Source organism: Monodelphis domestica, chromosome 4, assembly GCF_027887165.1.
Source record: "Monodelphis domestica isolate mMonDom1 chromosome 4, mMonDom1.pri, whole genome shotgun sequence".
Taxonomy (NCBI): domain Eukaryota; kingdom Metazoa; phylum Chordata; class Mammalia; order Didelphimorphia; family Didelphidae; genus Monodelphis; species Monodelphis domestica.
Window position 1 is genome coordinate 231,262,741 of NC_077230.1, and position 10,729 is coordinate 231,273,469.

General features: G+C 47.0%; 2 protein-coding genes across 4 annotated transcripts; one reads left to right on the top strand and one right to left on the bottom strand.

The window, feature by feature from the left end:
- The first annotated feature begins 42 nt into the window (after nt 1-42).
- Nucleotides 43-1,188, top strand: LOC100024720 (H2A histone family, member X). Its single transcript, XM_001370503.5, has one exon. It carries the CDS (start codon nt 171-173, stop codon nt 606-608), a length of 438 nt encoding a protein of 145 aa, XP_001370540.1. The 5' UTR covers nt 43-170; the 3' UTR covers nt 609-1,188.
- A 260-nt stretch (nt 1,189-1,448) lies between these two features.
- On the bottom strand, nt 1,449-8,719 carry HMBS (hydroxymethylbilane synthase). 3 transcript variants are annotated; one of them, XM_001370475.5, is made up of 14 exons: nt 8,522-8,719; nt 5,832-5,885; nt 5,418-5,490; nt 4,927-4,976; nt 4,781-4,836; nt 4,009-4,086; nt 3,671-3,748; nt 3,513-3,588; nt 3,265-3,378; nt 2,902-2,940; nt 2,532-2,651; nt 2,276-2,329; nt 1,965-2,051; nt 1,449-1,884 (listed from the first exon to the last, which is right to left on the bottom strand). In XM_001370475.5, exons 1-14 carry the CDS (start codon nt 8,549-8,551, stop codon nt 1,711-1,713), a joined length of 1,083 nt encoding a protein of 360 aa, XP_001370512.2. In that variant the 5' UTR covers nt 8,552-8,719; the 3' UTR covers nt 1,449-1,710. The 3 variants fall into 3 exon arrangements, with proteins under 3 accessions (XP_001370512.2, XP_007494736.1, XP_007494737.1); XM_007494674.3 differs by lacking the exon at nt 8,522-8,719 and adding an exon at nt 8,293-8,425; XM_007494675.1 differs by lacking the exon at nt 8,522-8,719 and adding an exon at nt 6,082-6,175.
- Nucleotides 8,720-10,729: the final 2,010 nt, after the last annotated feature.

Below are 10,729 nucleotides of genomic sequence, written 5' to 3' on the forward strand. Positions count from 1 at the left end.
GATCCAGCCAATAAGTAGCCAAAGGACGGTATGACCGGCTATCTTAAAGGCGGTAGCTTTGCTCGAGGACCGGCATTTAGATTGCGGTGAGAGTCTGCTGAGTGTCTGCGCACGCGTAGCCGTTACTCGCGGCGTTCTCTCAGAACCAGTCTCGCGGTTTATACGTTAGCATGTCGGGTCGCGGCAAGACCGGCGGGAAGGCCCGTGCCAAGGCCAAGTCTCGCTCTTCGCGGGCCGGGCTACAGTTCCCCGTGGGCCGTGTGCACCGTTTGCTGAGGAAAGGCCACTACGCGGAGCGAGTCGGTGCCGGCGCGCCGGTTTACCTGGCCGCCGTGCTGGAGTACTTGACCGCCGAAATCTTGGAGCTGGCAGGGAACGCGGCCCGGGACAACAAGAAGACCCGCATCATCCCCCGCCACCTGCAACTGGCCATCCGTAACGACGAGGAGCTCAACAAGCTCCTGGGCGGCGTAACCATCGCCCAGGGCGGCGTCCTGCCCAACATCCAGGCGGTACTGCTGCCCAAGAAGAGCGGCGCCATCACCGGCCCCAAGGCCCCGGGTAGCGGCGGCAGCAAGAAGAGCACGCAGGCCTCGCAGGAATATTGAGGCAGCCTCGGCGCCGCGGCCGCCCCGCTCCCCCACCAGACCCCCCCATACACCACAAAGGCCCTTTTCAGGGCCGCCTACTCCTTCACTGAGAGAGCTGAGCTACCCGCCTCCCCTCCCCAAGCCCGGCTTCTCGGCGGCCGGAGGTGCGTGGAGTCCCTGAGCAGCGGCAGGCCACCCTGCAGCGGGGCCGGCCTCGGCAGCAGCTGCCCCGGGTAGGTCCAAATCCACCTCGGACCCGGCGGAATCCCCGTTTATTCTTTTTGACTCCTTCTCTCTTGGCAGCTACTACACAATCCCGGTGCTGTGGCGCCTCTGGGTCACAAGCTGGGGCCACTCATCCCCCAACCAGCAAGGAGCAATCCACCCTTCGGGAGCGTCCTGCATCTAGACCTGGCCATGGCTTCCCCCACCGACGCAGAAGTTCCTCCTCACAGGCCGGACTTCTTGCTTATGAACTGAACTTTCTCAGCTTGGACATATTGCCTTTATCCTGGGGAACTGGGGGAATTGAGAGACTTATGAAAGACAATTTGGAAGTTCGATTAACTTAATTTAATTAAATGTTTTTTTAAGTGAAGTTTCTTGTCTTTTTTCAAATTTACTATAGTTGCTAACCTAAGGGTTGGAGCAGAACTGCTGGAGGCTCCCCGTAGGTTCCAAAAAGGTTATAACATGTTACCACTTTTATTTTGACCTTTGGGGGCATTTGGGTCTGAAGTGTATTTTTTCCAGTGTAAAGTGGTCTGTGTGCTAGGCACTGAACATACACAGCAGGAATGGGATGATTGTCCACATTCCTATCCTTTGATCTATGGGCCAAAGAAAAATTTCACTAGATTTGCTTGAGGTGTTTTATTGACAGATTTGGTTACATTCAATGTCTTTGATACCACAGAAAACAATCTTCCAGTCCCTTGAATAAAAGGGGCCAGAACAAGGCACTAGTATGCTTAGCAGCAATAGGGCCCCTTCCCCACACCTGAGTCCTGGATGATGCAGTTTTTGTGCCCAGGGGATTGGTTCCTGCTCAGTAAGGGAAATGTTTAGGGCACCCCAGAACAAACTTGACAGCTAGACAGAAAATGTCCACAAAGCTAGGTTAATGGGCATCATTGAGCTGTCTTGCTACATCCAGGATGTTCCTGGCTCCCTTGTTCAGCAGCAGGTTGGCAAGGCTGATACCCAAGTTTTCGGCTGCCCTTTGGACTCCCTGAGATATATGCTGAGCAGTGATGCCCACCCTCTGCACATCATCCTCTGGGCCATCTTCATGCTATAGAAGAGAAAAATGGGTTAGTAGAGAAGAAAGGCTATAATATGATTCTGTTTGCCTTCCCCCAGGGATCCTGGTACCTGGGCTGAGTCATTGATGGTTGTCTGCATGGTTTCCTTCAGACTATCTGAGCCATCCAGACTCCATACACCTCCAGTCAGGTATAGCTAGGGAACAGAACAGGCTTTACTAGACATGGGGGCAGAGAATTGTCTCATAATTTTTGTACTAGTAACTAGTATCATAGTTAGTGTTTAACGTATATTGAATCTAAAGGCAATCCATTACTTAGGGAAAGGTTATTTAGGTGTTATGCTTTCAAGCTAGTATTTAAGTATGGGTACTTCCCTACTTGTTTCACCTGTTTCCAAGGAAAAATAAAAACACTTACCTGCCCATCCTTGAGGGTTGTATCAACTGCCACGGGCACACTGCAACCTCCTTCCTATAATAAGACCATGGCTGTGAGCTCCAAGGGCTCTCTGACAATGTACTTTAGATCACCCCATTCTCAAGAGGCTGGAAACAAGTAATTGGGGGGGGGGGTTATATGGCTAAGTTTCCCAGGCATTCAACTAGTTATCTGATATTCCCTATGGGCATAGTATACTGAGGTACAACCTTCCCAAGTGAAATACTGGTCCTACCAGGTGCCTCAAGAAGGCCCTTTCAGCAATGCATCGCAGCAATGTCTCAGGATCATGTAGCACTTGAACCAAATCCAGCACTTCCTGGTCCTTGGCTCGAACCTCAACACCCAGGGCGCCCTGGGGGAAAAAAAACAACCCATATTCCATCAGGACTTTCCTTTTCACACCAAATAATCTGGATAATAAGGGGCTGCCAAAATGATTTCCCAGGTACCCAATGAATACAAGTTCTAGCTCAAGGTGTTTCCACTCATGGAGGAAGCCAAAGGCTATAGAATTTATTCCTGGGCTAGGAGGAGAAGGAGGGACCAAAAAGAAAGTGCCCATATCCCCAAAGTTCAAAGATGGCTTTCATGGCTAAGCATACCTGGCCCACCGCATACAAACACTCTTCAGGATACAGGAGCTGGAGGGGCAGAGCAAGTAATCAGTATACAAAGAACAGATGGGGGGTTAAGGGGGAAACCCTGCCAAATGGTATGACTTAGCAAGGCTGGGAACCTAGATTCTGGATTCCTACTCCCAGTCATTCCCAATCTGGATCTTTTCTTCCCCATTTAGATGATAATCCTTGAGTGAGGGGTGAGGTGATCTTGAGTAAGGCATAAAGAAGAGACTTTTTTGGTGGAGGAGTGGAGGAGGATGATTTAATATCTAACTCAGAGCTTTGAATATGTGTCAAACCTTCCCAGTCATAAGGATATAACAAATGATAGGAAAAAAATTTTACCTGTCCTACACGACTCTGCCAACCCATACGTTGCAGTCCAGCTGCTGCCAGGATGATGGCACTAAATTCCTGTTGTTCATCCAGCTTTCGAAGCCGAGTATTGAGATTCCCTCGCTGAAGTACAGTGTTAAGGAGACAGATTTTTCCTAGGCCCTACTCACTTGCTGTTTGCATAAGCCAGTCAGTCAAAAGAACCCTGCAAATCTTTCTGACCCTTGTGGGGCTACCTCAAACTGCCAAAAGGATACAATACTTCTGAATTCCAGATGTGGAAATTTTCGCTGCAACTGAGCTGCTCTTCGAAGGGAGCTGGTCCCTATCACACTATAAGATCACAAGTTAGCATCCAGTAAGCCCTTCAGCACCTGTCCTTCCCTTCAACCACTGCTCCTTTCCAGACTCTTACCTTCTCTCTGGCAGGGTACCCAAGGTCTGTCCAGTATACTTAGGGTGGAAGATAACAGCATCATAGGGGCTCTCCCGCCTGGGGTAGAAAGGGAAGGGTTACATGATGGGGCCAGGGTAAGGTATTTGATCAGTTCAACACACTTTCACCTGAAGCCATCCCAATTTCTCTTCAAACAAACAACCAAAAACTGATCACTGAATTCCTAAGATGCATTTAGAACTCTCCCAAGCCAAGGGAGTTAACAGTTAGGTCAGAAGGGCAAGTACAGAAAAAAGAACGCCATGATGGCATTCACACCTCTCCAAAACCCCTTTGACCTCAGTATTGCCTCTTACTTGCAGACAGCACCAATAGTGAAGGCTGGGGGCAGTACAGTGGGCAGGTCCTTCAGGGAATGTACAACCAGGTCCACTCTGGAAGAGACAGAGCCAGGGAGATGAGGATAGAAGTAGGAAGCAAGTTTCCCATAACCTCTCAATCTCCCATCAATGCTTTGTTAGAATGGAGACCACGGAGACTAGCCACAACCTCCTATTTCTGCAGCACTTTAAGGTTTCCAAAGAACTTCACCAAAGCACTCCCCAACAACTTGTGATGGAGATAAGTATCATGCTTATTTTACAGAAAAGGAAATGAGCTCAGAAAAGGGATGCACCAGGTATGGCCATGCAGCTAGTAAAATGATCTAGGCTGGTATCCATACCCAAAGGTCTTGACTCCAAATTCAGCCTTCCTTCCACTCTATAATATGGCATTGCACTGGATGCCCATATACCCATCTACCTGTACCACTGGACATAAGGCATCATGTTGGCAATTTGTGTTCTAAACGAAAAGCTCACACCAGGTCACTGCCCTTCAGGAAACTGAGAACAGGGCTGTGGTCCCAACAAGAAAGATGCCATTTTCCAACTTTGGTTCCAAACCTACTTCTGAAATCCACCCTCCGCCCATATCTCTAAATCCTTTGTGGCAACCAGGTACTGAAGCAGTTTTGATTCCAGAAAGGTAGGTAGATAGTGGGGAGGCACCCTAATCTTGTAGTCACTGAGTGGGTCCTAAGGTGGGCTTCAAGGCTTGCCTCTCCTGCCCAATTCCCTCACTTACTCATTCTTCTCCAGGGCATACTCCAGCTCCTTAGTGAACAGGCTTTTCTCTCCAATCTGCCGGGGAAAAGATCGGGGCAGTGTGAAACTCATGGAACTGGGAAAGATTAGTGGAGATGACTAGGGGTCAGGGAAAGAGAGGATTACCTTAGAGAGTGCAGTATCCAGGATCTTGTCCCCAGTGGTGGACATTGCAACTAGAAACAGAATGATTAGTCAGTCAACAAATATATGAAGACTTATTATGTGCCCTCTAATACTGTGCTCCTGTATGTGCTAGGTACAGGGGTTAAAGAAAGAAAGAAGAGTGTCCTCAAAAAAGCTCACCATCTGTATTGGTGGCTTGAGGCCCGGGAGGGAGAACAAAACACTAAACTAAACTAAACTAAACAAGACATCTAAAAAGTTACAAAACAAGCAGTATAGAATAAGGACCAAAGGAACTGTACAGATAATAGGAAGTCACCATGGCTGGACTGATCAGATAAGACTTCATGAAGTGGGTAGGAATGGCTTAAACAATTCTTTCATGAAGTTAGAATTTAGAATGCTATAGATTCTGTCTGCTTCTCTCCTGGGGCTAGAAGAAGGCCTCCCTTCTAATCCCCTCTGTCCACTGAAACCACCAGAGAACTCACTGATTTCAAACTGCAGACCAGGGTAGATGTCTTTCAGCATTGCTACCACACTGTCCGTCTGTATCCTTGCCAGCTGGGAAAAAAAGATCTGGTTTAGTCCCACCCCTTCTTCCCCACTGCCCAGGAGGCTGGTCTAATACACAAAAGATATACTAAGGAAGCCAGCAGTACAGGGAACCTGATCCAAGTGCCTTCTGGGCCAGTGGTATCTACTACTGCTCCCAATAGTTTTAGCCCCTCTCTAAAAAAGTGCAGCCCTGGGTCTGTTTATACATTATTTCTCAACAGAGACCAGACTAAGATCTATCTCCTACAGCCACCCTACTCAGAGTGGTAAGGCAACTGAGTGCCCTGTCCCTCCTATCCCAAATTCATGGTTTCCTGGTACCTACAAGAGAGGAACTCTTATCCCACCTGGCTCTTTCGAGTACCCACACGGATCACTCTCATCTTTGACTTGTTTCCGTCCTGTGGAGAAAGAATCCAGAGTCAGTCTCTTCAGCCCACTTTCCCCTGAAAACCCAGAATCCCAGGGCTAGTGGGATCTGGAGAAGCTACCCTTCTGCCTATGGATGAACGATAGCCTAGATTTTTCCAGGGTGGAAGAATTACTCTGATGCCATCCCCTTAACTTCTTCCTGTTTCAAGGGATCTTCCTGCTTACCTGGGAAGAATAAGATTTTTCCAGTAGTCAGACAGATGAAGGATACAAGGAGGCAGAGGTTAATGCTGTTATATCTCCAACCAAGGCTCTGAGCCTAGAAGGGAGACTGAGTAAAGAAGTGTTTGAAGGCGGTCCTGGACCCGCCCAGGTGGGCAGGGAGATAAGGGTCATCCAGCCAACCACAAGGAGGGTGGGGTTCAGAATTGGAAGTGGGGGAAGGGAAAAGGGGAGGCAAGGAAAGATGTTCTCAGGAGCAATATTGGAGGTGGCCAGACACATACTGGGCAATTTGTGCTGAGTCACCTACAACTAGAGAGGGGAGATCAGTGACTAGTGTCCACATCAGAGTGGACAAAAACCCCACCTACACGATCAATTGGTATTACCCAAATGCTAAAGTCACCATTGTGCCCATTACTGCTAATGCCCTAAAAACCTCTTCTACCTGATCAATGATGCCAACAGGAGAGCAGGTGGAAAGGAAGAGCCTAAAGGGAAGCAAATTATTATCTGCCAATCTATTTTGGAGGCACAAATCTCCTCCTCTTGTTTTACCAGCAAAGAAACTCCTGGACACAGAAATTGAAACTCTGAATCAGAAAAGACACATTCTTCTTGCCAGGGTTCTCTGGGAATATCTGCCAAAGGACCATGTAGGAGGATCTGTGCCCTGAAGGTCATGATATAGGATCATGTTTAACTGAACTAAAGTCCAGCCACTGTGCCAAATGCCAGTTTTCCCTGGGACCATCCCAGGGGAACTGGGATGTAGCTAAACAAGTAGTTAAAGAATATGCTACCCTGCTGTTAAACCCAGCAGCTACCACATAAACACATTCAGAGATTCTGAGTAAGCCAAAGACCGAAACCCTTAACCTACCCAACAAGGATCTCTGCTATGTTCCAGCATGTTCACTGGACAGATAAATGAGCCTGCAGAAATGAATCAAGAGCATACCTGAGCTCAGAATTTCCAAGTGGGAATATCCTGGTATGCCAGATAATCTTTTACTTCTACTGAGTGGCCTGTACATTAGAGATAAGTTCCCCCTCTCACCCCAGTACCCCAGATACACCTAGGCCAATCATGGGTTTAGTGTTATCTCAGTGAGCAGAAGGAGCTTTAAGGCTGATGCAAATTATACTATATTAGGATCAGTAGGGAAAACTGGAGATATTTATTTACCATAGGCAGGGCTTAGAAGTTGTCTTTAAATGCTAGTAGGGGCTTTCCATGGAAGATGAAATACTTATTCTACTTAGCTCTAGCAGACTGACAAAAGTCTTCAAGTAGACTGAATGATTATTTGTCAGGGGATAGTAAAGAGGATAGGGGCAATACATGACCATTGTGGTCCATTCCAATTTGGAGAGTACAAACACGATCTATATTTATAAGGAATTTAGCTCCTGGTGAGGAAGGGGTGACAGATCAAGTGACTGACCCAAACCAAACCTCCCTCAAACTCCAATGTCTGGAGAGGACCAGGGAGTTTAGAGCAGGGTATCTGTGGCTTTGTTGGGTCAGAATTAGTACTGTACCAACTCCATTTCATATGGATAATTCCAGAGTAGGCTAAGGGGATGGGGATGGGGGTGGGGAGAAGACATGATGAGAAAAGAAGCAATACAAGAATGTGTGCAGTAGTCCTATCCTCTCTGGCTATGGAGGGGTCCTGCTGGGAGGGCTTTCAAAGATCATCCAATCCAAGGGCTCTTAACCTGTGACTTTGAGTTTTTAATATTTGTGACAACAAATTTGTGATAATCGGTTTCCTTTCTAATACTACATATTTTAAGCATTAAAAATTATTCTGAGAAGGGGTCCGTAGAGTGACAAACGGAGATCGTGACACCAAAAATGTTTAGAACCCTTGGGGTGGTCCAATAGACTCCTCTTACAGAAGAGAAAACTCTGGCCCAGAGACACACCTTCTAAGTTGCAAAACCAAGGCCTGGTTTCTCAGTTCACACCATGCATTCGCTCGGTCCACAGACAGGCAGCGGACTCGCAAGCTTACAGAGACCAGGAAGGGGCGCCCCTGCTCCCCGCCCTAGCCTCTGCCCTTAGTCAATTTCACCCCCACTCCCCGGGAAGCCAGCCAGGTAGCCAGCGTGTGGATTGCTCCCGCCCGGGAACATTAGCTCCGAGGCGGAGCTCCGCATTCCCTCCACAAAGTATAGCCAAGTGCCTCAGATTAAAGCGCCTACCAGAGGCTTTCATTTCAGAAAGTTTGGCCTCCTCAGATTCCCCACCACCTTGCTCCGGGGACCATAGTCCAGGATCACTTTGGCTACTGGCCCTTTAAACCCCACACAAAGCCCGGGCTGGTGACAGCCATTCAGACCAATAGGCTGTGGAGGAAGGCGGCCGACAGCCAATCACTGGTCTGCTACACACACAGGGACACAAACTAGGGTCCTTCAAGACAGGACTCACCACTGTGGCTGCATCTCCACTCCTAGACATGGCTCCGTCCGTAAAGTGGGGCCGGAGGGTAGGCACGCGGGCTCACAACCCAGGCTGGCCGGAGACTCGAGACGCTAAGGCCTGCTGGGAGACCGGGGGCATGTGGAACTTGCGCTGTCCTGGCCGATCCCGTTTCCCCGGTACTGGCAGAGGTCCTTACGTCATTTCCGCCACGTTCCTTAAAGGAGCAGACCACGATTTGGCCAGAAGCGGGAGATTGAAACCTGGAAAGGGAGCACCCCGTTTCTGAGGTTTAGGGTTCCTTCAGAAGGGTAGAGACCTCCCCAAAAAATATCCGAATGTTGTACAGCCCTGAAAAACCACTTTCTTTAAAGAAAAAGTTACCCAACTTATCCTGAAAAAAAAAAAAACCAGCTGGAAAGGACTTTGGCCCTCGTTTGACAGCTGAGGAAACTGAGGCCTAGATAACCAAAGTGACTTCTATGAAGTCATATGAGACATCAATCGCAATCCTGCGATTGGACCTGGTCTGTTGATTCTGGTTCTCTAGCAAATTCTAAATGCCTTTAATCCCCTATCCCCCATTAGATTATACATTCCTTGAGGGAAAGTATTATTGCCTCTTTTTGTATGTCTGACACTTAGCACTGTGGCTGGCAATTAGTGTTTAGTAAAAGTTTAATGAATTTTCCAATATCATGCGTGCAAATTATCAGGAATACTATGTTCCTTTGTGTTACATTTTGGGAATGATACTTGACAAGCTGAAGTACCATGTTGCTGTAGGGCCTTGAGATCATTCCAAGAGTGGGGATTGTTTCCAGTTTTTTGTATTTGTACTTAGCACCTAGCACAGTGTCTGGTATGTAGACACAAGTGTTTGTTGATTCAAAGGCAGGAAGAGGGATGTTTAGAATCTAGGGACTTGCAAACTCTCTTCAAGTGTCTGAAACCTTGTTAAGGAAGAGGAAAGAGACTGGTCATTGTGAGATTTAAAAGTGAAGCCCATAAACTGTAGTGAGTTAAAATGGTGGAAGATATAAATTGTGATAGATATAAGAGAGGGTGAGTAAATTTGACCCCAGAAAATGTTTCACTACAGTGTCTTGGTTTTAAATCAAATATAAGGTGGTCACCAGGGAAATAGTCCCAATTATTCAAATACCCAGGTCAACTGGGTTTTATAGAGATTTTAATTAATACAAATGTGGAATTAAAGAAAAGAGAGAAAGAGAAAAAAGGAAATAAGTATGAAGGGCCTTAAGCCAACATGGCCTAGACCTGATCTTAAGAGAGATCAGTCAGTCAGTCTTTTAACACTCACCACAAGGTCTGACTAAGCAAGGATTCTAGTGACACCAGGCCAGCTCCATCTCAGCTGACTTCACCAGAGAGAGTTCCAAAGGGCCTCTCTCCAGAGGGACAGAGTCCCCTCAGAGGAGCTCCAGCAAGATTGTCCTCCAAGAGCTTCCCTTCTCCAGAGCCTCTCTCAAGAGATTCTTCCCAAGCGATCCTCATCAGAGATCCTCCAAAAGGATTTCTCCAAAAGGATATATCCTCAAGAGATTCTGCTTTTTCTTATATAGGGGTTTTTCTCCCATGTCACCTCCCCTAAGTCCCTACATCTACCAATCACTGTAGACACTTTCCAAAAGACAGCCCATTTTGAATTCACAGCTGAGTAATCTCTTTAGTAAGTAAGAAAAAAAATGCTGCTGTGTCCACTAACTTCATTAAGAGAAAACCTCTGAGTAAGTTTTCACCTTTTAAGTCTAAGTAGTTTACAAGTCGCCCCACCTTTATAGGCACTTACCATCCCATTGTATCAATTCATGGCTCAAAGAACTCCTTTCCTTTATAAGTATGGTTTTCAAGTACTTTCATTGTTTAGCAAGGAGTTTCCTGCCCTAAAGCATTCTTAAGTACTGGTGGAATAGAGGTCCTCCCATAGCAAGGAGTTTTCTGCCCTAAAGCAGTCCCAAGTAGGGATGGGGTAGAGATCCTCCCATAGCAAGGAGTTTTCACATTCAAGTAGAGTTCTCACTATCTGGTAGGGAATTATTTCAAGTAGGGAATTGGAGGATTCCTCAATGTGGAGTAAAATTTTTAACATTCATAAGTCTGTGAAATTTTAAGGTTTACATCATGAAGAACAGAAAACAGGATCAAATGAGAATATAAAATGGGACTAAATGGAATAACACAAAGTGCTTTGTG